This window comes from Dunckerocampus dactyliophorus, chromosome 20, assembly GCF_027744805.1.
Source record: "Dunckerocampus dactyliophorus isolate RoL2022-P2 chromosome 20, RoL_Ddac_1.1, whole genome shotgun sequence".
Classification (NCBI taxonomy): Eukaryota; Metazoa; Chordata; class Actinopteri; order Syngnathiformes; family Syngnathidae; genus Dunckerocampus; species Dunckerocampus dactyliophorus.
This window is the reverse complement of record NC_072838.1, coordinates 18,231,921-18,256,988: the sequence shown is the minus strand read 5'-3', so window position 1 is coordinate 18,256,988 and position 25,068 is coordinate 18,231,921. Positions and strand designations below refer to the sequence as shown.

Below are 25,068 nucleotides of genomic sequence, written 5' to 3'. Positions count from 1 at the left end.
TTCTACTTTTTCCCCCAACCTAATTTTCCTAAAATTCCAACTTTGTTTTGTTTTGTTTATTTCACATAATATTTTGAATTTAAACAAAAAAAAACATATTTTTTCTTTAGTATTTCAACTCTATGCCACATTTTCCTCAAGATATTACGAGTTTATTCTTGTAAAATTGTAGCTTTTTTTGTTAAAATATGACTTTTTTTCTCGTAATATTTTGTCTTCATTCTCATAAAATGACATCTGTTTTCTTCCATCTCTGCTGTTGTTGTTTTTACATTTTTCAACTTTCTTCTTGTAAATTTTCTTCTGGTAATTCTGACTTTAGTTCCATAATATTTTGACTTTATTATTGCAACATTATCATTTTTCTGCAACCAAATTTTCCAAAAATGGCAACTTTATTTGTTGTTTTGTTTGTTTGTAATAATATTATGACTTTATAAAAAAGTCTTTGTTCTTTAATATTTCAGCTTGACGCTACTAAAATTACGTCATTTTTATTTTCTCATTAGATTGCAACTTTTGTCTGTTAATATTTTTTATTTATTCTTGTGTAATTCAGATTTTTTAAATTTGTGCTATTATTTATTACAGTATATATGCTTAATCTATATTTATTTGAAATGTTTTTTTTCTTACTCACATAAATGTATCAATTAAGGCGGGGAAAATATAGAAACAACTTCTTAATTAACTGCTTTGGTCTCTGTTGGCCACACACTCCAGCGCTAGTATGTAGCATTGTACACTGGTCACTAGGTGTCAGCAGTGTTACATTGATGAGACACTAGTCACCCCAGGAAGTTCTGGCCTGAACAGGAAGTAAAAACAGCAAACAACAACAAGAAACTCTCCCTATGCTAATGCATGAGTCCTTATTATGTCTTATTTATGTCTTATATGACTTATTTTGTAGTGATATGTCTACTATATTGGGTACTACGAGCACAAAGGTGACTATAGGGGTGTTATTTCATGTCTACGGGGCTCTAAAAAAAGTGTATTTAGAAGGTTGTAAACAGGTTTTTTATGCTCTAACTTGAAATTATTCCATTTATAAATCAGGAATCCTACTTCAGAGAACCAATTAACTGCGATAAATGAGGCATTACTGTGTATATAGTACATAAATAGGAGAGTAATGATTAAATCCTTGAAAAAGATAAGTAGAAGTAGGTTAAAACGGTATTATTCCATGTTTTGGTGCATGGTTGAAAGTGTCCTTATGGGATGCATGGACCTATTTGTAAATGTTATTCTTTATATTGGCCAAACTCTTAAAGATGGCGTATATTACATTCACTTTACACACATTTTCATGCATGATTTATTTATATACTTTTCTGCCTATTTCAGTAAAACTGACTTCTCTAATAATTGTAATTCTACTGTAGTATAATTATTATAATAATATATGATTGCTTTTGTTTTTTTATCTACAAAATGGAAAAAAATGACAACCGTGAATTGTTTTCTGGAGCCCTGACCTGTTTTATTGTATTCATATTAAAAGCTAATTTTATTCATGGCCTTAATTTATTGTATTGAAGTATAGAAATAAATAGTGATAAGTAGTTGTGCACACTTTTAGGAAGGACCCCAGGCTGCAACTCTCTCTATTATACTAAATGAGGAACTAAATAACCAAGTGTTGTATTGCAGCAACACTGAGTGCAAAGTACACACATGCAGGACAGAATTAGTTGTACAAATATGTGTGTGCTTGTGTGTTTTATAACTAGTGTGTGTGCGGGTGCGGGTGCAGATACGTGAGGAAAAGAACACGTGTCAGCGTAACTGAGCGTGCTCGGATGTCAGCATACTTTTTACATTATGTATGAGATTCACACCAAGCTTTCCAGAACAGATGGTGTCAACATGCACGCACGCACGCACGCACGCACGCACGCACGCACGCACGCACACAGGCCATAACATTAGGTACACCTGCACTATCCAGTCTCCAGCGAGCCTAATGCTGACTTTGTCCGTCTGTCTTTCAGGATCGTGCAGCGTGAGGGGACGCTCGCAGGGCGATGATTCCGCATGAAGCCCGACGCACTCGGCCCCCCGTCGTCCTCGGCGGATGCAGCAGGTGTGACGTCGTGACGCTCTCGCCTAACGCCCTCAGCACACCCTCCGGTTGCTAGAGTCCCCTGGACGCAACAGGCCATCCCACTTCTCCTCCTCCACACCTTTTCCATCTTGAATCCCGCCTCACCTGCTCGCGAGGACCCGCATGCTTCCATAGGAGAACGCTAAGAACGACGAAAACAGCACACAGAGAAGGAGAGAGGAAAGTCTGAAGAAGGTGAGAAAGAAAAGGCAATAAAAGGATTAAGTAAGTACTCCAGAGGGGTCAGGATGAAGTCCAACCAGGAACGCAGTAATGAATGTCTGCCCCCAAAGAAGAGGGAGCTCCCCTCGGAAAACCGCTCCCCGACTGTACCGCCCGCCCCAGACCCCCAGCGCCCCGACAACGTGGCCTGGCTTGTGGCCGGCGGCAACGGGAGCACTGAGAGCGCCCCTCGCAGCTCCGCACAATCAGATAACTCCCAGTATAAATCCCTCTCCTCCGCATCAGATTCCTCCTCCATGACGCTGGTCTCATCACTTCCGACGGTGTACACATCCCCCCTGTCCCAGACCAACGTTGGAGGAATGGTCCACTACGCCCAGCTGCCTCCCAACCTTCAGTTCATCACCTCGCCTTACAGCGCACCCTACGCCAGCTACATTGCACCCCAGCTTCTTCCGCCTCCGCCTCCGCCTCCCCCTCTCTCCTCCTCCTCTTACAGAAGCACATCCCACACAGAGACTGCTTCCGCTCCCTCCCACGCCTCCAAATATGACCACCAGCGGGTATCCATCCGGCACACCTCCACCATGCCTCCACCGCCCACGGACGCCACCCCGCACCGCGCCTCTCCTCGAACCCTGCGCTCTCCTCAGTCCCTGCACGTCCATCACACGGCAGCATCCCAGTACCCGGACGGAGGAACCACCAGGAAAGAGGAAGGGGGCTCCAGGGAGCTTCACAATGGGGGGTTGGAGCGGAGCCGGCGGTTTGAGGCCCGACTCTCAAAACCAATCAAATCACGTGACGCCTACGAGTCCTGCCAGCTGGTTCTCCCGTCAGACTATTCTCACGACCCTTTGGCTTTGAGGACCTCCGTCATGCTCATGCCCAACAGCCATGGGGACCACCAGCCGGTACCAGCCCGAAGCAGTCCTGAGAAGACGTCAGCCCACCTGGAGAAAGGCAGCATTCTCCTGGGGAAGCCAATCCATCGCACCTCTCTGTCGTCCACCCCTTCGTTTACCTTTCCACCCCCCTTAAGTGTAGACAATCTAAAAGCCGCTGTTGGCCCACTATCGCCGCAGACTGTTATACAGACCACCCACAACTCGACAGTGGACTCAATGGGGCTCCCTTCCACCGGTGTGTACCCCCAGTCCCCAGTGATTGGCTACATAGCGGGGGCCAGCAGCAGCCAGCATACGCCAATCAGCTACCACACCAGCCTACAACAACACGTACTCATCACTGGTGCCCAGCCGGTCATCATCCCAGTGAGCGGAAGTGGAGTGGCCGCGCTAGAGCCCACCACGTCCCAGGTGGTGACATCATCCACCCAGGCCCCATTTCCCGCAGCACTCCCTCACACCTACATTGCCGCCACGAGAGGGGAAGCTCAAGACAATCCCGGTGTCTCGTATCACCATGTCTCCTCGGGCGGGGTGGTCCAAGCCCAGCTGCACCTCCCCGTCGTCCCATCGACAGCGCCCCCGCCACAGTCCAGCACAGCGGCTCCCCCGTCATCACTCCCGCCGTATTTTGTCAAGGGCTCCATCATCCAGCTGGCGGATGGCGAGCTAAAGCGCGTGGAGGAGTTGAAGACGGAGGACTTCATCCAGAGTGCCGAGATCAGCCGTGAGCTGAAAATCGACTCGTCCACGGTGGAGCGCATCGAGGGCAGCCACGCTTCGCCTGACTTGGCAGTGGTTCAGTTCTCTGTGGGCGAGCACCGTGCACAGGTAAGGACCATTTAGTGAGTGTCAACAAGCAGTTGGTTCTCGAAAGATGAACAAGATGATCATTGGAGCATTGCATATTTGCTAGCAAGCGAAATCCAAGCCCATGTCTTTAAACTGGTGTCTTTGTATTGGTGTCAGGTGAGTGTGGAGGTTTTGGTGGAGTACCCCTTCTTCGTCTTTGGCCAGGGATGGTCTTCCTGCTGCCCAGAACGGACCACCAAACTTTTGGAACTGCCTTGCACCAAGCTTTCCGTAGGCGATGTTTGTATTTCACTCACTCTAAAGAACTTGAGGAACGGATCTCTGACCAGGACTCATCCCCCAGAGCTGGCGCCCTCTATGTCAGCCCCAGCCTCCAGCCGTGGGCACCCCAGAGCCCCAAAGCCTCTCTCAAATGCTCCCCAGAGGTGCAGTGGAGGTGGGTCCAGGCACGGGGAGCGGGAGAATGGCGTTGGTCAACGGGGGAGAGACGGCAGCGGGAACGGGGGTAGCAGCGGGGGCGCCGCCGTTGTGCAAAACGGCAATCTCGCATTTGGGGAAAGAGGATCCAGGTTGATTTCGAAAGACGAGCTTGCAGAACCCGGGAAGTGCGGGATGTCATCAGGGGGCAGGAAGCGAAGGTGGTCGGCCCCCGAGGGTCGGAAAGTTGAAAAATCAGACGAGCCGCCCTTGACCTTGGCCAAACCTTTTATCCCTCATGAGGTGAAGGTCACCATTGAGGGAAGGTCGAATATTGGCAAGTGAAGTCTTGCAGGATGTGGAAAGTGGAAAACAACATGAATGCCCACTTTCATGTTTCTTCATTTGTTTTTTTTGTTTGTTTTGTTTTGACCTTGAATTGTGTGCCGTAGAGACAAACACCCTCTACTTGGTACCACTTGATACGTCATCTTATGGATCACACAAACAATCTGTGCTTTTTTTTTTTTTTGTCTAAAGGGTTTTCACACGATCTGGTGAAGAATGGGCAAAGCGCGCTAGCTTAGTGTGGCGCACGTGAACCCGTTGGCTCGTAGCGGAAGGCGTTTACGGTGGGTGTACCACGCAGGTGAGAGAGGGAACACTTCTTCTTCATTAGCTTTGCATTTTAGCATCCTGCTTGATACGCTTATTAAAACGCCCTCCTCGCCCATTTTTAAATGATTGTCAGAAGAAATATGAATCAGGGGTCATAAAGTTGAACCGTGACAGGTCAAAGTTCATTTTATATATAAGCCCGAACCGGACTTTGTACAAACACACTGGCGTGGTGAACTTTAAAGGAAATATTAAGCGGGATCGTTCCTCCCCGTATTTGGTGATAAATTTTCCGTTCTATTTTTGTAACTCGAGAGGTCGTTCCGAGCGCCGTGGGTTCCGTCGCTGAGTTGTTTCTAACGCAGTACTGTATGTGTGTCCGTGTTTCTAAGACGGGGGGGAGTAACAAGTAGCAGCAGCAGCACTTTGGAAGAGCGAAGTGGTGGCCGAAGGGGTGGGTGGGTGGGCTTCGATTTTTTTTTTTTTTTTTTTTTACGGTGCCGTGGATGTGCCTCAAAAGAAATTTGACGAAGAGCTCGCGCCACATGAGTTTTGAAGGGTGTCTTGTCTTTTTGTGTGCTAGATTGTGCAAGACACAGGCCTATGTCTGTCCACACACACACACACACACACACACACACACACACACACACACACTCACAAAAACACAAAACAGCCCAGGCCATCCCTCTAATTTGATATATGTACTGTATTCGTGCTTAGGATGTGTGGAGACGCTTCTATTTCGGTGCGTGTTGTCCCCAGCGGACTGCTTTTTGAACGTATGCACACTCGTAGTTAACAGTACCAGTGCACAGTGCTATGTGGTGTGTTTGTGTGTGAGTTTATGTATACTGTGTATAGACTAATGATACACTCACTTCATAGATCTAGAAATATATAGATATATATAGATATATATATACAGATAATGTTCATGTCCAGTGTTTCCACTTGGAATCTTTTAAGAGAATCTTGCAGTTTGCACATCAGGAGGAAGGGAGTCGGTTGTCGGGTTGTTTTTTTTTATCGTGTGTGGGTGTGCGTGTGTGTGTGGGTGGGTGGGTGTGTGTGTGTGTGTGGGTGTGTGTGGTTGTTTCTTCGGCAAAAGAAAAGAAAGAAGAAAAAAAAACACTGGAGCAGCCCCAACGTCTCCTCACCATTAAAAGTCAAATGAAACACACAAGAAGCTCCAAGCAGACTTGTGCAGCGTGCCTGCCTACTGAACTCTGGTCAACATTTGGCGCCCCCACAGGGGGTCAGAACTGGGGTTATGCAGGGAACACGGCGCCAGAAAACCTTTCACAAACCTTTCACAAAGATGTAGCAGTTATCTCAACATTTGGATATTTGGGGCTTTTTAAGGGGCAGGGGGTGAGTCTATTTGGGCCCATCTACGGGGCAACCTGAGGCCAGCCTAGGAGGAAACATGGGGCGACCATGGAGTGACCTACACAGGGATGGCCCAGGGAGAAATCTTGGGGTGACCTAAGGCAACTTTGGGCCAATCCTGGAGCAATCTAGAGGGCTCTTGCGGGGCGACTTAGACGACAACCAAGCGGGCAATCTGAGGGTGACACCCTCACTGGCTCCTATTGGTGCCCCACTTTCAGGTCTTGGTTTTGGGGTTGTTCAGTCATCCGGCTGGTGGAGGTGATCGCGCGGATGCCGAGCGGATGATGATGATGATGATGATGTGCTTGGTGGATGACGTGGAGCCCCTTTGAGATTCGGAAGATGCTTTATTTTTGTAAGAATCAAACAGGGTTGCGCTGCATTGCCACAGTGATGCATATTTACTTTTCAGAATTACAAGGAAGTAGAAAACTGTATGCTTGTACCCCCCCCATCAAACCAACCAGCTTCTTGACCTCTACGCTTGTACGTCTTCAGGTTGAAAAACGACACAATGTAACTACGGAGCCAAAGCCAAGTGATGCTTGTGTTGCTATGGTTACCTAAGGAAGCAATAGTCATGCACTTTGCCGCACACACACACACACACACACACACACACACACACACACGCGCAATCATTCCACCGGCGTAGTTGGCAATAAACATTTCATAGTCCACCTCCAGCAACAACAACCAAAACCCTCACAAGAAGAAAAGTCCATTTTTCAGGAGCACCAAGTTGAGAAGAATCAGCCAATCGTATTCAGGGATTTGTCCTCGTGTATGCAGTAAGACACCCCTACAAACCTCCAGCCAGGGTCCAGCACTCTCCTTGACACCACCCCCTCTCCCTGCAGGGGGCGCAACACTTCAACCCTCAATAACCGTTAGCTACCTTTCACGCAGTGGCGTAGCGTGGGGATTTGGGGGGGGGAATCAGTCCCAGAGGTGCAAAATCAACATTTTTTACGAATTTGGTATTTCAAAAACCGCTATGTTGCTTAAAACTGCAAAGCAACACAAAAACTCCCACATTTCTTCCTCGAGACCAAAAATGTCCCGTTGAAAATGCCAGGAACGACTGGCTTTTCATTTTCATGTTTGTCCCCCGGGCGGCGCTACGTTTTCCCATCCAAAGCGTGCATCTAACTGTTGGGTCGTGATGATCATTTTTAACAGTCGAGCCATGTAAACATGCTGGCTTTCATGAGGTTACAAACACTCAAGAAGTAATTTGTGAAATATACAGGACATCGTGTTTACTAATGCTCCTAAAAATATCAGCTAACCAAAAACTGCTGGAAAAATATTCTTAAAATATTTGTTATACTTATAAATATGTATATTCTAATTAGGAAATATTGCACTAATCATTTTTATTTATACAGCAGTAGAAACTATTTTTTTAAGTTGAAAAAACTAGTTCAATAATATTTTGGTCATTTTCGGAGCACGTGTGTAAGGTTTTGGTTTTGTTAGGGAAAACAAATCTAACGTTGCAAGAGGAGATAATTGCACAAATAGCATATTTTTCACCTGGCAGTGCCACTGCGTCCAAAACAGTGGAAGGCACGTTGGTACGTTTCACCTTTCTGTTGATTGGAAACCCTAAAATCGATGCGCTCATGTGTTCGATAAACACCTTAGCTTTACTTTACGCCTGCTTTTTCTCTTAACCTCTGCTTGTGGTCTTTTCTAAGGGTTTCATTCTGTACTTACGACACGCGGCGGACCAATAAAAAGCAAGCCTCCAGCTGCCAGTTCAAAAAGGAAGATAGGGGGCGCTAATGTTTGACAACCTGCGCTACGCCACTGCTCACTCGACACGTTTTATTGATGTTTTCCATTCGTTTCAATACGGAAGGCGGTCGACTGTTTCCGAGCGAGGGAAAGCGAACTTTGATGTTTTGTTTTGTTTTTTGAAAGAACCCCATGAAGTAAATGTCCCATCATGTGCAATAGTTGATGTCCCCCTTTTCGTCACTGTGCCAAGCCCATGTAGCAGAATCACGGTTAGCTTTTTTTGGGGTTGTTTTTTTGCTTGTGTTCCTGTCGGCCTTCCTCTGCTCGTGTGTGTGTGTGTGATGATGATGATGATGGCAGCGTGTGTGCGTGAATGGACAAACCTCGTCAAGGTTCACAAAGACCTCATTGCCACAGTGGGGACCACTTGTTGTTTTTATTCGTAAAAAGAAAACTAATAGATGATGCACATGTGAGGAGCGGCGGTTTTTAAAGACTTGATGACGTTTCAGCACTTTTCCAATCCTAACTAGGAGGGGGGCTCGTGGAGGATTGACACAAGGGGGCGATAAATCCTGTTTTTTTTTGTTGTTTTGGGTCCAGGTGTCAGGCGATGTTTGTGGCCGCCGCCGTCGTCTCACGCGTCCCTTCTTTTGTGGGCTTCGTAGCGCTCGCTGTGTCTCCTCCCAGCGTCAGGGCCGAGCTTTTCATGACAAGCGTCCTCACCGGAGGATCACTGCTTTGTTTCACTTTTTGTCTTTCTTCTTGCACATCTTTTAAAAAAAGAATAATAATGAATGTGTGGAGCTTTGACGTTTTGGATGAATTAAAAAAATTAAAAAAGTCAACAGGCATGCGTGCTTGCGTTCACACTTGTCGCGTTTGCTTCGGTTGAAAGGAACTGTGGTGCCTTCGCTCTGCTCGTACGGTTCGCTTGGTTGTTATCCGAAAAACGCTGGCTGGGTTTGATGGGTCTCGGGCCACTTGTCAGTGAGCTCTGAGGCGGTTCGGTTCACTCGGATGCGACACAGACCCAAAAAAAAATGACAGAGAAAGGCATGCAGAAGTCTATTGTAGAAGCTTTTGGTGAAATCCAAGCTGGTAAATATGGCAGAATATAAAAATAAAGCATTGAAACCAGCAGACAGCATTTTGGCTTGGAGTATTTGAGTTACATCACGTAACGTGTCAGGAAAGATCCGCTTTAAAAGTCTATTTTTAAAGCTTTTGGTGAAATCTAGAATGTCAAAATAATGCATTTAACCCAGCAGACGGCATTTTGGCCTGAAATATTTGATTTGCGTCACAGAAGATGGCCTTTGAAAGTATATTTTAGAAGCTTTTGGTGAAATCTAAACTGGTAAATATGGGTGAATATAAAAAATAATGCATTCAGCCCAGCAGACGGCATTTTGGCTTTGAAATATTTGATTTCCGTCTGCAATATGTCAGCTGGAAGCTGCCCAATCAAGTCCGTACTTGCAGCATTTGATCACATGACAGAAATATCTGAGTGAACGCTAAGCAAACTGCACTAAGTATCTTTTTTTATGTTTGGTCGGAGCCACAAGTGTGAACGCAGCCTTTTCTGTGTATGTTCATTTTAGACAAATAAAAGAAGAAATGGGCACTTTTTTGATCAGTTTGTTGTTTTGTGTCCGTAGCGCTGGATAACCAACTCAGGCAGAAAGAAGAAAAAAAGTGTAAATGCCCACTTCAAAGTTTAGTTAAACCCCAATCACTTTTCAAGGTGGGCTGTTTGGGTTCTAAGATGTGTAAATTTACCACAAATAATTTAATATAATTAACAATCATTGACAATTAACTAGTCATTATTATTACATTGTGTGTATTATGCTGGAGATGGCTGGGAGTTTGTTTTATTTTTTTTTGGTTCGTTGACCCCTGCTTACGGCCACTTGTTTCCGAACACTCAGGACCCCCCCACCCCGGACTGTGCAAGAAGTGTGTGTGTGGGGGGGGGGGAGGTCTCTTTGCTCGCCAAGGAACAGAACTTTATGGTGGCAGAGGACAATGTGGCCTGCAGGGGGCGCAGTAGTTCCCAGCCAACTTTGTTTGTACTATATTGTACTCACCGTCTCTCACAGACCACCACCCGCCCAGACCCCACCCCCTGTAGCCATGGAGAAACCTTGTCGGTGTAAACGTATTTGACATCTGTACAAATGCACCTCTTTGGAAAAACAAAATGAAATCTTGACATATCGGGAAGAAACGTCCGCCTTGTGTTTTTATTTCAACTCCCACCCCCTTTACGTGTGTCACATGCACCCCACGCATGCTAAAATATGCCCAAAAAGCTAACCGTGCTACATGTTCTTCCTTGCAGACATTCAGAAGAAGCTTCCATGGTGCTGTTTGGTAGCATTTGTAGTTTTATTTGTTTAAAAAATGAATAAATCATTAGGCATAACTCACTTAAAATCACGTTTAAATTTCCATCCATTTTCTATGACGCTGAATCCTCATTAGGGTCGCAGGGGTATGCTGGAGTCTATCCCAGCTCTCATGTTGAAAAAATATGGAAAAAAAATACAGTCAAACCTGTCTTAGCATCCACCTGTATAGAACGGCCACCTGCCTATAGCGGCCACTGAAAAATCCCCCGCAGCAAATGTACGTGTTATAGACCCTGTGTATAGCAGTTCCCTGTCTAGCACGGCCAGCGGCCACCCATTTTGTATCCCTTGGTCAATATCTGACCGCATATAGCGGCCAAATTACCGACTCAAGTAGAAGCTTCATGCACGAAAAAGTTTCGTTTTTTAATCAATGAAGCCGTCGTGTGTAGACTTTAATTACTGAGTCCTAGCTCAGTCACAATCATTCACAAGATCCACACAAACTGTCAGTTGTTCCACATAAAAAAAGCTGTCTTCTTTGGAGCTTGTTGCAGACAGTGACACCGTTTATTTCCTGGTGTGAGACAATGTGCACTGGTCAATACTGTAATGCCGCTTGTTGTGGGGAAGGAGAGACTCACGTCGCCGATGCACTTTAATGGCTTTATTAACAGCGGTTTATTAGCCTAGTAGTTCTTTACAACTTTTATCCACAGTCCCACAGTGCCCTCTACTGGTCAACATGTAACAGTATAATTATATGTATCTGCAACACAACAAGCTGCTAATATGTGCACGCACAAATTCAAAATGGCCGCCAACCTGTCTAAAACAGCCACCTGCCTATAGCAGCCACTTTTGCCGTTTCCCTTTAGTGGCTGCTATAGACAGGTTTGACTGTACTTGAGAAAATCTACATGATAAAAATAAACAGAAAATTAACAAATATTTTAAAATGATAACATAAATTATTAAGAATAAATGTTGAAGAAAGATTGAGACGTATTTTTGGGGGTTACCTAACGAAACACCTGAAATTATTAAAAGGGAATAAAATAGGCGTTTGTGCTTAACAAATAATAATAATAAATTGTATAAATACCTTTTTGGAAGTGGAAAATATAAAAATGAATAAAATAAAAAGTTATTCATTTGGATATTTGGTTATTTCATATTTTTTTTAAATAGTTTTTAAAACAAAATTTGACTAAATTCTTTTGAATCTCATGTTATACTGAATATATATACTATACTATATCGTTGTTATATGTAACAATATTGCGGAAGGGTGTCACCAGACACTCGGGTCGCGAGTCGAGACGATACACGAGATTGGGTCTACGAGACGAGACGGGAGTTTGACATTACTTTTCAGAAAAATACAATGAAAAAATATATGACAATATATTGCAATCTACTCATTTCAGTTCTACTACATTCCACTCATCTGCACTTTGTGTGTATGCGAGCGGCCCCGCCTCCACCCACAGAGACTGTGTGACTGACAATGCCCTTGTTCTTCTAACAAACGCTCCAAGGTGCTGAAAGCAACGCACAGAGTGAACCCTCTTCCTGCCTGTTTGCAGGCGAGAGACGAGGAAAACAAAACTATCCAGTTTACTTTGATTTATTGCATGATTGATTCATTTCTACTTACCCTCCCCGGCCTAGTGAGTTTTTCAACGGGAAGTCTTGTGACGCCTGTAATCTTGTAGCAACTGCTCATATGTTGTCATGGTTGGTTACGCACTTTGTTGTGTTCCTTGCAAACACACCAGTGAGAGGATTCTGCATGCACTTTTATTGCAGCACCAATTCTCCCGCCACATTTAAAAGTAACATTCCAGCCTTTTGCATTGGATTTGCACATGAAAAAAACTTTAGAGCAGGATTGCAGCCTTGGAATACGCCTTTGGTGTCTTTTCATGCTATGTACTGTCCTGTCATGTTTCACAGTCGTCTGCCAAAGGCCACGTAGTGTCACCACCAGTGCTGTGTTTTAGAACGTCTGCTAGCGACTTGTTAGTGAGCTGGAAAAAGATCTCCTGAGATGAAGTTTGCATGTGTTCCTGCTTCCTGCACTGTTGCACATGCAGACATTTAAACAAACATCTGGCTGGACTGCTGCGTGACTCTGATGAAGGTGGTCCTGCGGCTCAACTCCTTCAGCTTGGCGGCGCCCACGTAGGTGCAGGTGGAGCGCAGACCCCCCAGCACGTCCCGGATGGTGTTCTCCACGTCGCCCCTGTAGGGAACCTCCACCGTCCTGCCCTCGGACGCCCTGAGGCCAACGCGTAGGGACTGTAAGCGACCTGTGCCCGTTCCCTGCCGATGCAAGCGTCTCACCTGTACTCAGCCACCCCGCCCGCATATTTCTTCATGGCCGTGTCCGAGCTCATGCCGTAGAACAGCTTGTACTTCTTGCCGTTCTTCTCGATGAGCTCGCCAGAGCACTGGTCGTGGCCCGCCAGCATCCCGCCCATCATCACGAAGTCGGCGCCGGCACCTGTACAGGTCGGAGGTCATTACGGTATAGTAAAACAACACAACACTTTTATCCAGGTGGGTTTGTAACAATCTTTGAAAGACTCCACGTTAAGAGCCGTGTCTCACCAAAGGCTTTGGCTACGTCTCCGGGGCAACTGCAGCCTCCATCCTTAAAAAAAAAAAAAAAAAAGCGTCGTACGAGCGAGTGGATTTAAGTGACGGCTCCCTCTAGCGGCCATACTGTGACACAACCCCCAAAGTATGCTACTTACAGAGATGATGTGTCCTTTGAGGCCGTGGGCGGAGTCGGCGCACTCGATGACGGCGCTCAGCTGGGGGTAGCCGACGCCCGTCTTGATCCTGGTGGTGCACACTGACCCTAAATCGCACAAAAGTATTCAAAACATCTTTTAATGTGGCCTGCGCCTCATATTATGCTCACTGGTGCATTATGTTGACTCTCCCACCAGATGGTGCCATTTATCCGTCCAAGACAAGTTTTATGCTGTAGTTTAATTCAGGGGTCACCCCAGGGTAGCCCCCACGACCTCATGAGGTGCCCGCAAGCCTGCTTTTCATTCAGGTGTTCAGTTAATAATGAAAGAACAGTAGAAAGAAATGCATTGTGAAATACAACATGTGAGTTGTGGACACCAGCATTTTGTTCATGTTCTGGTAAAACAAGCATATTCGCTTTGTTTGGCTTTAAAATAAGCTCTGAAAATAAATGTTACAAAAATGAGTAGCTCTTGGCCATTTTCATTTTGTAAAAGTAGCTCTCACAAGGACAAACCTTGGTGACCCCTGATTTAATTAGTCTGTATCGCGTTTTTTCCAAAATGAATGAATTAATAAATGATCACTGTTTCGTGGTTGAATACAGCCTATTATTATTTACTTTATTTTTTTTAAAGCATATTAAAGCAAATTGTACTTATTCTTGGCCTAGATGAAGCATTTTCAAGCATAAAACTGATGTAAATACATGAACTAAAATAGAAATACATGAGGTCCCCAACTTACGACCATCCGACTAGCGAACACTCGCGGATATGAACACAAGCCGACTGGTCTATATTTTATTTTATTTTGCCTTGTAGTCGCTCAATCAGTATTTCTACTGCTACTGTACATGCTTGACCAGTAGAGGGCACTGTGACACTGCTAATGCAGCATTAGAGCTAATGGGACCAACAGAGGAAGAGTTAGACGCTGGGGAGATACAGTGTAAAGCTAAATTGTAGCTAGCTGGATGATAGAACCCGGACAGAGCGTGTGATTAAAGTTGATGAAGAGTTAATAGGCCTGCTTAATTCTACACCACCCACAGAACACTACCTCTTTATTATTGTTTTTTTCATGAATTATCCTGGTTTAATATTACTACTGCATCCAAACTCATATGTACATACATACACATATACTGTATATGTATGCACGTACATGTAGTACCTATATCATTGCTAATATTACCTTTTCCCCTACTTAAGAACAATTCAACATAAGAACGGTCATCTGAAACCAATTGTGTTCGTAAGTTGGGGACTTAGTGTACAAGGCAGAAGAAGCATTGTAATTGTGAATGTAGTCCTGCATCCTGTGTACTGTGTACTGTGTACTGTGTCCTGCATCCTGCGTCCTGCATCCTGTGTCCTGTGTCCTGCGTCCTGCGTCCTGCATCCTGTGTCCTGTGTCCTGCGTCCTGCATCCTGTGTCCTGTGTCCTGCGTCCTGTGTCCTGTGTCCTGACTTGCTGACTTTGTCGCTAAATCTGGTGATTTTCCAAACCCTCTTGGGAACATCTTTTCTCAAAAGTGACTAATGACAAATTGAGCCATTTTTTTCCGGTGACATTGGAGATTTTTCTGTTCTGCGGGATTACAAATGTCCTGAAATGATTCGTTTAGTGGGCGTGGCTTGCGTATTCTGTATTTGTGTATTGGCCAGTAACAATGTGTCTGAGCCCTGTGAATTCTGCCTAGCAACAAGCGGCCATGCAAAGCTGCACTGTCCAGGTGTCAGCATAACTGCTACTGCATATGCGGTACACAGTACTGTATGTGTTCACCTTGCAGGCCCGTCCACCCACCTGGCCCGATTCCCACTTTGATGATGTCAGCACCGGACAGGATGAGCTCCTCCACCATCTCACCCGTCACCACGTTGCCAGCCTGCACACAAGAAGACTCGGCATCCTCCACATCATCATCATCATCATCATCAATGGGGGGCAGGTGAGCGGTGGGGACGCCTTCTTACCATGATGGTGTGTTTGGGGAACTTCCCCCGTACGGTCTTGACAAAGTCCACAAAGTACTCGGAGTACCCGTTGGCCACGTCCAGGCAGATGTACTTGAGGGCGGGCACGGCCTCCACGATGGCGCACAGCTTCTCCAGGTCGGCACTGCTGCTGCCGGAGCTGGCGGCCATGTGCTAATGTGTGAAAATGATACGCTGCTCAAAGATCCTCTGTGTGACAGGAGCGCTCGCTCTGCTGTTGTTACCTCTAAGCACTCTGGGTGGTCAGCAGCAAAGTTCTTCCACTGGTCTGCAGTGTAATGCTTGTGAACGGCTGTGAAGAGGGTGTGCTGGACGACAGCAAGACACACCATGTGACCATGCGTATACGTTCATGGACACAACATTAGGTACACGGTGCACAGTCTTATTTTCTTCTTCTGCACTGCACTGATCATAAACACGATTAATGCTTGATTAATACCCGCACATCATCTTGGGATTCATAGTTATTTTGTACGCCACCAAACTGTATATTCCTATTTTCCTCGCTAAAAAAGAATAACTGCAATTCAGTAATAAATATTCACTCAGTAGCGCTGCTACACACCGAATAATCCCCATAAATAGCAATAGCAATAATAATACATTACATTTGTGTTGCGCTTTATGGATACTCAAAGACCAATCATTCTTTTTGATAAGTGAAGGTGTCAAATGAAACTTCCTAAAATAATAGTAACAATAATAATTCAGAATGAAAAAAAAGAATAAATAAATAAGGAAGGTTACTTAAATGACTTGTATGAAAATATATCATTTGAAATTATTCTAAAAAATCATGTGGAAAAAATATTTTAGAAAATATAAACAACAATAAATACAAGACAAAATATTTAAAATGAATACAATGAATTATTAAAAAGAAATAACAAAAAGAAATCTCAAAACATAGTTTGGGGGGGATTATGTGGGGAAAAATGAGCAAACCCCCCAAAAAATGATTGTCATAAAAAAATAGTGAAAAAAAAGAGAACAGATGGATTGAAAGATAAAAAATGCTAATATAAATAATAATTGGAAACGTATGATGAAATGCTGAGTGAGGGCGTCTGCGACGTGACGTCTACGACGTTTGTCCACAGTCTCGCTGAGTATGACGTGAAGACTCCAGACTTTGGACGGTTTCTGTTATGTCAGGAGACCTGGAAGATATCTCCGTTGGACATCTCTGTGTGCAGTCGCATGTTCCGTGCGTGCGTGCGTGCGTGGCTTTTCTCCGTGTACTCGGGCTTCCTCCCACATTCGTTAGGTTAACTGGCGACTCCAAGCTGTCCACGGGTGTGAATGGGTGTGTGTCTGTACTGTATGTGCCCTGCCATTGGCTGGCAACCGGCCCAGCGTGTACCCTGCCTCTCACCCAAAGTCTGCTGGGATAGGCTCCAGCATACAAGCGGCATAGAAAATGAATGAAAGCGTTTTGTATGTATTCATTCACATGCCAGCTGAGGTACGTCGTTGTCATCTGTTGCACCGGTGTACCTAATGTTGTGTCCCAGGATTCACAAGTTAAAGACTCACTTTGCTGAGCACCTGCGCCATCTCAAAGGTGCCCGTGGTGTCCATGTTGGCGGCGATGATGGGCACGCCAGAGTAGGTCTGCTTGGAGTTCCGGAATGTGAACGTCCTCTGCAGGTCCACCTAGAGGACAGAGAGGACATTATGCTCTTATGTCATCTTGAATATTTGAATTTATCAGAGCAGCGGTCGTGCGGGTGTCCCTAATGTTGTGACCGGTGAGCGTGTACACTGCAGTGCGTGCGTCGTGGTCCCGCCACGTTTGGAATGTGCTCTGCAGGACTCGCCAGCGCAACACTCGCTACTATTTTTAAACAAGCTTTCCCAGAAGTCCTCCTGAGGGCCTCGTGTTGCTGTCGCGGTCCATTTGGTACCACGTGGTGTGGGACTGGCACGCAGTCAGGGTACAATAAGGGTCTCTTTGCTAGTCGTGGATAGTATATGACCCGTTGGCTCACTGTTGGCTGCTAAGTTCAAGCCAGCCTGCTCCGGCCAACTGGACGCCTTCTATGTTACGTTAAAATAGACTTTTTATTGCTTGGCTGGGGCGTCTTTCCCACAGGATACATGATGCTATTCTCTCATGTGCAAATCATTCCGTGCACGCTGGAGGAGACAAATAGTGAGAAAAAACACAAAAATCAAAACAAGTACTTTTAGAAATTTGAATTTTTAGCAGTGCCTGCTGCTCGTTGAGAAGAGCGACATGTGCTTTCACGTTAGGGTCTCCAAAAGTGTCCAGTAAGACAGTGGCTACATTTGTCGCTTCATTGCTTTGACTCATTCAATACCAAAGACGTATTCATGTGGGCTTCTTGAGCTCAAACGCTTGCTCCCAAAGTCTTTTACGTTGTTTTGCGCAAAAGGCAAAAAGAGGTGACGCAAGTGCCGTTTTAAGCCGTAAACACGGCCACCCCGTGGCAGAAGTGCATGTGGTCAGTGCTCGGCAGGGATCTTTTGCATGTATGAACACGCCCCCAGCAAGGAGGCAGTGAGAGCGCGTGAGCTCATTGTTTTGCTACATGATGAAAGTCCCGTCCCTGAAAGTGGTGAAGAATCTTCTCCCCCAAGTACCACCTGAAGAATACTGTGCCACCATTTTTTGCTAGCTGGAGTTTGGGACAGGCTCAATTTCAGAGGATCTTGGATTCATACATTTGTATTTGGACGATTATTTCATGTACAGTATATTTTCTTTCTTATTTTTTACAAAAGCCTGTTTCTGCATACCACCAGGTGGTGCCAGTGTACCACCGGTGGCACTTGCGCCATCATTCCCTCATTCGTACACTTTTTCCCAAAATCATGAATCAATAAATGGCGGCTGTCTCGTGGTTGACTATGGCTTATGACAAGTCACAAAACATTGAAAGACAAGTTATTGTGGTAACTAAGCATCAGTAATGTTATGACACATGACGTAGTATGTTCTCCTCTCATTTCGTGTGGAAGTGGTAGGTTTTGGCTTTTTTTTTTTTTGTCCTTCTTCCCCACTCTGTTTGCAACACTTTAAGAATAAGTCAACTGGAGAGGCTAACTAGTTAGCTCAGTAGCTTGCCATGTCTGTTATGTCCCTGCAGTGATACAGTAGCCTCCGCAATGCGATGTAAACAAACAATAATAGGAGCATAAAAGTGACCATGGGGTGTTATTTCATGTCTACAGGGCTCTAATAATGTTAAACCCGTATTTAGAAAGTCATAAGCCGGTTTATGCTCCAACTACAAAAATATTCCATTTATGAATTTACTTTGCGTAAGTTCACTGAGGCGCCCGGGCCTGCAACCAATTAACAGCGATAAACGAGGGATTACTGTAAACGTTCTGCACCATTTTGAAAGCATTCTAATGGGCAATGTCTTTTAAAAATGTGCAAAGGCACAAGTTTTCATCATTGTGCATGTGGGAAACAATTTGAAAAATCATTTTTACTAAAACTATGATTACTAACGACAAAAACAAAGAGCCAAAGACTCACTGTTTGGCTCGCTCAGGGACTTGTTGCTGTTCATTAGCAAGAATTCTAAACCCTTCTCATGACAGTAAATGGGTACACCAGCCATACATGTACATGTTTGGTTGTGTTCGTGTCACCTTCCAAGAAGGTCACACTGCTCTCAGATCAGCCATTACTGCCAGTGACGCACAACTCCAGCAACAACAGCAAACAGGATGATTTACGCGCGTACGGCATGCATGCAGCAGCTCGTGTGCACGTGCGTATGCGTCCTGCATGCAACAGTAGCGAGCTTACCTCCGAGCGACTCTTCAAGCTGCTCCTTTTGGGCCTGAAGAGGACATCCTTAAAGTCCAGCTTGAGGTCTGCGTCCACACGAGGCATCCTGGAGGAGGAGGATGGTGGGGATGAGGAGGAGGAGGAGCAGGCGCTGGGAACTCTCTTGAGGAAGGTTGCTGCTGCAGCTGCAGAGGCAGTGATGAAGGTGGTGGTGGTCCCTGGTCTGGAGCCCAAACCACCAAATCCGAACCTCCAGGCAGCCAGTGTATTTATAGCAAAGGGGGGCGCTGCCCAGCCCCAGCCCCCATGGCTTTATTTGGGCCTTCACACCCTTCTCCTCCTCCTCTCTCTGCATGCACACACACACACACACACACACACACACACACACGCGCACGCACATACACTGCAGCGGTGTATGCTGCAGTGCTGAAGAGCACACCTGCTGTCCACTTGGGGCATTGCGGCCAAACAGGACACATTCAGAAGGTGTAGTACAAGTACTCAAATATTCAATACTTGAGTAAAAAGTACAGTTACTTTGGTGTACTCAAGTACAAGTATGTGTCTAATAATCTAATCGAGTAAAGCTTTAGTAGCGTGCACAATGAGTTAGTAACAGAAGAAAAGATTGTGATAAAACTGCAATAACAGCTTCTGGGGGCTTCGTAATTTATTCATGGATTGAATTTCAAATGTAGAAGTGCTTCATTATGCAAATATGCCTTTTCAATGATGTTCTACACGGTATGTGTCCCTAGAGCCTATTTTTGACATCATGAAGGCTTCGCTACATATCCTAAAACAAAACCCGGAGCTCTGCCAAGTATCCGTCAGTCAGATACAGATGTGGGAGCTGTAAGTTTGATTGTTTTGGTTTTCCTCAGCAGGCTAACCTAGCATGATGTGTAATGTTAGCGCTGTAGCTCACCTAGCTATGCAAGCATGGCTAACGCTTGTGTCCTCTTGTCCCACTCGTTCATGATAAAATATGACTTTAAAATGTACGCAGGAAACAGTAGCACAATGACATCAGAGGTTATTATTGTGTTCATGCAGCAAATTCTCCTTTGCTTTGCACTGCATTGCATTTTCAAGTGAAATGTTGCATCTATTGTGGCATACATGACATACATACTGTACATATGGGTGTTTGTATTGTATGTATTGTATAGTACTTTATTAATCCCACAGCAGGGAAATTCACTTGTTACAGCAGCAACATTTGGAAATGTTTACAAATTCTCGCCACATTGTGGTTCAATTATCGCTCCCTGGCTACATTGTGTTTTAACAGAAATGAATGAATGAATGTTTGGTGGTCTATTATTAGTCAAAAGATAATGACATACAAGTGATATGTACTGCGGTCACTAGGCGGCAGTAATGACACAAAACATTGAAACATTAGCTTGCATGACATTACCTTAACGCTGCATGAAGTCATGTAGTCAGCCATGGCATGCCCCACATGACTGACTGAAAAAAAGGTCTCCTCCCATTCCATGTGGAAGTTTTTGGCTTCTTAAGTTTAGAAGAAATAAATCGAGGCTAACTGGTTAGCTTGCTAGCTTGTTTCGAGTCTTTGCAGCACAAGAGTTGGGCAATGTGGTGTAAACAATGAATAATAGGAGTGTAAAGGTGACTAAAGGGGTGTTATTCTATGTCTACAGGACTCCAATAATGTTAAAGACCACATTTAGAAAGTCATAACCACGTTTTCCATGGTCTAACTACGAAAATATTCCATTTATTAACACTGAATCATATATCGCGGTTGGGTCTGGAACCAATTAACCGCTATAAACGAGGGTCGCCTGTACGTACAGTATACTTGTCAGTGGATTCGAAGGACTGTGTATTGTATTATTTGAAGTGTAACTCCTAAACTCACCAGTAGGTGTCAGCCTACTTATAGAAAAGACAGACGCGCGGTCACGTGTTGGCATAGCAACTTGATGCTTTCAAATGCATTCACTGGCCACAATATTAGGCACAGCAGACCCAAAAAACAAAGATAATATTAAAAATAATAACAATTGTCAAATTTGAATTCGAAGCACACGGTGACTATTGTGCAGGTGTACCTAATGTAAAGGCCAGGGCTGTGATATAAAGTGTTGCTTTAAAGGTTCATCGTGCACTTGATGATAGGCTGTACTTGATAAGAAGTACTAGTGGTTAGCATGTTGTGGGAGTTTGCATGTTCTCCCCGTGTGCGCGTGGGTTTTCTCCGGGTACTCCGGCTTCCTCCCATATTCCAAAAACATGCATGTTAGCTTCATTAGAGACTCTAAATGGTCCATAGGTATGAATGTGAGTGTTTGTCTATATGTGCCCTGCCATTGGCTGGCCACCAGTCCAGGGTGTACCCCGCCTGCCGCCCGAAGTTAGCTGGGATAGGCTCCAGCATGCCCCCGCCACCCCACCCTAATGAGGATGAAGCGGTATAGAAAATGGATGGATGGATGCCATCAGGAAGTGTAGCTAACGACTACAAATAAACTTCAAAGAGACAGCAGATGCGTCAGCGGGCCGCTTCGTCTTTGAACGTTTGCAATGCTGGCAGGACTTGAAATGAATCATGCTTAAAAATTCATTTTGTGTTTACTCCCCGAGGTGGCCCAGGTGATGATGAGGATGGGGAGGAGCCGTGCGATGCTGTATGCGAGTACGGATTAGAGCGCATGCGTGCGTATGTTAGCATGTTAGCATGTTAGCACGGGATTCCTGTTCTGGGTCCAGCGTGAGGCTTTCACACGCTCGCTCTCTTTTCCTCCACATAATCGTATCTTTGAAGTGGACCTTTTCATATTGACGCTCGACCTGGGAGATGATAATAATAATAATAACTTTCCTTGGTTGCTTCTCAATATGTATTATGATCAGCATTATTATGATTATTACAAGTTGTCAATTTTATTTTCATTAAAATAAAATATGTAAAGTAACTTAACATTGAAAAATAAGTGTAATAATAATGTTCCATAGTTTCTACTTGCCTACCCTTCTCAATTTATTATTATTGTATTATTATGAATATTATTATTATTAGTGATAGAACTTATGTGGTGTAATATTCATCTTTTTTCTTATTAGCCATTGTTTGTTATTTATATTTAATATGTAAAAGAGAAATTGTGTTATTGCGTTACATGCACTATTTATTTACTTTATAATTCAAATATATAAATATTGAATACAATAGAATAAATATATAATGTATAATATATATTCTAATATATTGTCTTAATTGCAGCTGTACAATGTTTGTATGATTAGTCGTCATTATTATGAGTTTGGAAATAATAATATTTGTTAGGCTGTTAGGTGTGTCTCCGTTACTATTTAGTATGAAATCAAATGTTACAGGAATTCATTTGAAATGTCAAAACATAAGTAGTCACAATAATTGTTCAATCTGGGAGGTGTAGTTCTCCATTGCGATTTACAATAAAAGTATTTGTTTAAAATGAAAACATAAATATCATTTTATCCTAATCATTTTCCTTGCCTGCCCTTCTCAATATTGATGTTTTTTCGTCATTAGTATAATTTGCTGCGACGTAACACAGTACTGGCTAGAGACGTGTGTAAAATGAACGTCACTTCATCAGTGGTCCATATCAGCGGCGTGCACGCTCTACGGTACGTCAGTGCCATGTGGACTTTGGCTGTCATGCAGCAACGCACTGTACCTGGGAAAAATCTGTATTTATAGCAATGTTTCGTAAATGACTGTCAGAATGTCCCGCACAAAACATGTGACTTTCCTCCATTCCCATGAAACTCTTCATCGTCATCACCTTGCAATATCTGTTAAAGTGTCATCTGTGGGTCAGTGGTTCGAGCCAGCACCAGTTGAGGCTGGTTAGTGGCGCGTGTGAATGAGTGACGCATTCGTGTTGAATATACTTCCTGTTGACTAAACGGTTACCGTGTAAACCCTTTTTATAGTCATGTTTTCATGCGTCCGGTGCCAAAAAAATCAATAAATGTCTTTTATAACCTACCTGATGGCCGGGCCCATGCACCTGCATGAAAATAGTGACGCCAAGAGAGCCCCCACGTGTGTTCTAGTGAAAAAAGAAAACATGATGGCCCACAAGCTGATTGCATTCATTGCTTTCATGATTTTAGATTTAAGGTGTTACGCATCGAGAAGGGCCCACGACCACCTTAAGTGTACTTTTGTTTCCTGCACACAACTTGACAGTTAACCTTCCACCTACTTAAAAACCAGCAGGACCACTTTCTAACATTTCATTTACTCCTCAGGGCCCCCTTGTGTAAAATAATACCAATACTACACTGCAGGGGTGTCCAAGGGTTTCCCAGCATATGGTAAAATCAAAGGACACGGGGGCCACTTTGATATTTTACATTTTGAAGGCAACCCGTGTGACAAGTTATATTTAATAATATATATTTAAAGAACACACAGCCTGCATCTCAGCTTTGTTTTGTGGGTGACAAAGTGTATTACTACTTTTTCTTCACTGCGCCTTTTTCCATTTTTGCTGCGCTTTTTAAATTTTACAAATATTTCTACTGACTTCTTGTCATTTTTTTCATAACACTGTGGCATTATTCCCAGAATGTTTGGACTTTATTCTCGTAATATCATAACATTGTCCCAACCTCATTTTCCCAAAATTGCAACTTTAAGCTTACTTTTCCAATATTGCAAAAATGATTGTGGAAATTATTGTGAAAATTTAATGTTTTTCTCATAGTGTTATGTCGTTATGCTCGTAAATAGTTTTGTCATAATGTTACAATTTTTTAGATTAATATTCGGACTTTATGCCAATATATTTTTTTCTTTATTCTCATAAAATTACTGCTCTTTTCCAAATTTTCTTGTTGGTTTTGTTCGTTTTCTTGTTTAATTGTATTTGGAAAATGTGCCAACAGCCGAAAAAAAAAATCTGCCCCCCGGGCCCCACTTTGCACACCCCTACTGTACTGTAGTGGGTTTTAGTGAATTAAAGTCCCTTTTGTTTGTGTTTTACATGCTGCTTGCCGTTAAGATGCTGCCAATAGTGAATAGGGTGCAGGGTGCATTCTTGTTTGTAGGTTAGCAGGAAGTAAACAACACTGAATGAGTCACACCTACCAGTACACAAAGCCAAGTGTGCTAACATGGACTACATGCTAATGCAATGCGGAAGCAGCTGTGACGTCATGTAGCTTTACCCACGCTCCTTCCATTAGAAAACAGATGGTTTGAAAGAGGAGTAAAGGAAGCTATTTTTGTCAAACAACAGAACCCATCATTGAATCGGAATGGTGGTTTGAGGTTTAATTTGGACCCTGTGTTCAGCAGGTTACTGAGACCAAAACCCACAGCTCTTAGTCTTGCAAATGAGGTAGAGCCAGGGCCGAGCCAGAACAATAGATGCTAACGAGCCAGTATCAGAGTCGTTCATACCCAACTCAGGGAGCGACACTTCCCTTTTATCGGAGGTGCTAATGGAAGGAGAGGATGAGACCACAACTCCTCCCAGTCTTAGTGTAAGGAACCAATAGGAGGAGGGTGTTGGCACACCAATTCCGCCCACTCTTACTGTATTTAAGGCCTAGGCTACCAGCACTTATTAGTTCGCTGACGAAGCTCTTCGGATGAGGAGCGAAACGTCCGACACCTTCTTCACAGAAGTACAGATGACGTCTCAAGAAGCCTTTTCCTTGTTGGACAACTCCTGTACGACTGAGAGCCTACACAGACGCATTAGCTTACACTGCTATTTCCTGATGAATACAGTGGCTTGTAAGGACCAAAAAGCGTGTGGCTCGTGGTTCTTTTCAGAAAGCGGATGCTGGGTTTTGTATATATTATATACTTACTTGTTAATGCAAGGCTCTGCCAAACATTCAGATTTTACCTCCACATGACGAATGTAGTCATGAATAAAAACACAGAACATGTGTTTACTCTGGTAAAAAAAAATCCGCTATATGACACGTGCTT

At 44.1% G+C, this 25,068-nt stretch overlaps 2 protein-coding genes across 6 annotated transcripts in view; one reads left to right on the top strand and one right to left on the bottom strand.

The window, feature by feature from the left end:
- The window catches only part of atxn1a (ataxin 1a), a 60,051-nt gene extending 54,345 nt beyond the window's left edge, over positions 1-5,706 (top strand). For all 5 annotated transcript variants that reach the window (XM_054764239.1, XM_054764244.1, XM_054764241.1 and 2 more), the window contains 2 exons: positions 2,001-4,035; positions 4,174-5,706. In XM_054764239.1, coding sequence (XP_054620214.1) covers positions 2,362-4,035; positions 4,174-4,779 — 2,280 coding nt within the window. In that variant the 5' untranslated portion in view covers positions 2,001-2,361 and the 3' untranslated portion in view covers positions 4,780-5,706. The remainder of the gene's footprint in view (positions 1-2,000; positions 4,036-4,173) is intronic.
- Positions 5,707-10,682: 4,976 nt separating this feature from the next.
- gmpr (guanosine monophosphate reductase) lies at positions 10,683-24,894 on the bottom strand. The gene is made up of 10 exons (XM_054764247.1): positions 23,108-24,894; positions 19,113-19,200; positions 16,862-16,981; positions 15,547-15,630; positions 15,302-15,475; positions 15,132-15,213; positions 13,316-13,422; positions 13,170-13,212; positions 12,903-13,062; positions 10,683-12,837 (listed from the first exon to the last, which is right to left on the bottom strand). The coding sequence occupies exons 1-10, from the start codon at positions 23,224-23,226 to the stop codon at positions 12,657-12,659; spliced, it is 1,158 nt and encodes a 385-aa protein (XP_054620222.1). The 5' UTR covers positions 23,227-24,894; the 3' UTR covers positions 10,683-12,656.
- Positions 24,895-25,068: the final 174 nt, after the last annotated feature.

Bases quoted from the DNA above. Each gene is read 5' to 3' on its own strand.
- gmpr (XM_054764247.1), bottom strand. From the start codon at position 23,226: ATGAAAGCAATGAATGCAATCAGCTTGTGGGCCATCATGTTTTCTTTT. The intron at 15,214-15,301 runs GTAAGAAGGCGT...TCTTGTGTGCAG, and splicing joins TCCCCAAACACACCATCATG to GCTGGCAACGTGGTGACGGG. The intron at 13,063-13,169 runs GTGAGACACGGC...CGACCTGTACAG, and splicing joins AGACGTAGCCAAAGCCTTTG to GTGCCGGCGCCGACTTCGTG.